A 580-nucleotide genomic window follows, 5' to 3' on the forward strand; every position below is an offset into this window, starting at 1 on the left:
GCGCCCCCCTGGGCGAGCCGAGTCCCCGTACTGGATGTTGAGGGTGGTCATGGCCCGCACGATGGCCAGCATGGACTGGAGCGTGTTTCGGTAGAGGATGGCGATGAACTCCAGGCATTCCTCCAGCGAGTAACCGTCCTGGTGGATGATCCTGGTTGGGGAGGGGGGCACGGGGCTGAGCTGGGTGCCACAGGCTTGAGCCAGGCACTAAGGGGCAGCTGCACCCCATGGCTGTGGCATGGGGAGAGCTGGGCACAGTGGGACAGGGGCACCCTGTGGCTGCGGTGCGGGGCACCCCTCGGCACTTACTTCATCTGCTTGACGATGGTGCTCTTCCCTGACTCTCCTGCTCCTGTAGGGACAAAGCATGGGCCATGGCGGAGCCCTCTGGGCCCCCAGTGACACCACAGCTGAGGGGCACCGGTGGCCGTGCCAGGTGGATGGCTCAGGACAGGGGAATTGCAGCCTGGTGCCAGCAGGCATTAAAGTTGGGCTGAGCCGCTCTGGCTAATGGGATCTGTGGTGGCTCAGCAGGGATGTGCTTGGGGACCCAGGGGAGGGGCTGGGGACATCAGCCCTG

The 580-nt window shown here is 65.0% G+C and overlaps 1 protein-coding gene across 1 annotated transcript in view; it reads right to left on the reverse strand.

The window, feature by feature from the left end:
- The window catches only part of LOC104495274 (guanine nucleotide-binding protein G(t) subunit alpha-1), a gene marked incomplete at its 5' end in the record, with an annotated part of 1,997 nt that extends 1,645 nt beyond the window's left edge, over positions 1-352 (reverse strand). Inside the window, 2 exons of the mRNA XM_010138223.1 lie at positions 19-151; positions 310-352. Coding sequence (XP_010136525.1) covers positions 19-151; positions 310-352 — 176 coding nt within the window. The remainder of the gene's footprint in view (positions 1-18; positions 152-309) is intronic.
- Between the last annotated feature and the right edge of the window lie 228 nt (positions 353-580).

Source organism: Buceros rhinoceros, unplaced genomic scaffold (genome assembly GCF_000710305.1).
Source record: "Buceros rhinoceros silvestris isolate BGI_N320 unplaced genomic scaffold, ASM71030v1 scaffold35586, whole genome shotgun sequence".
Taxonomy (NCBI): domain Eukaryota; kingdom Metazoa; phylum Chordata; class Aves; order Bucerotiformes; family Bucerotidae; genus Buceros; species Buceros rhinoceros.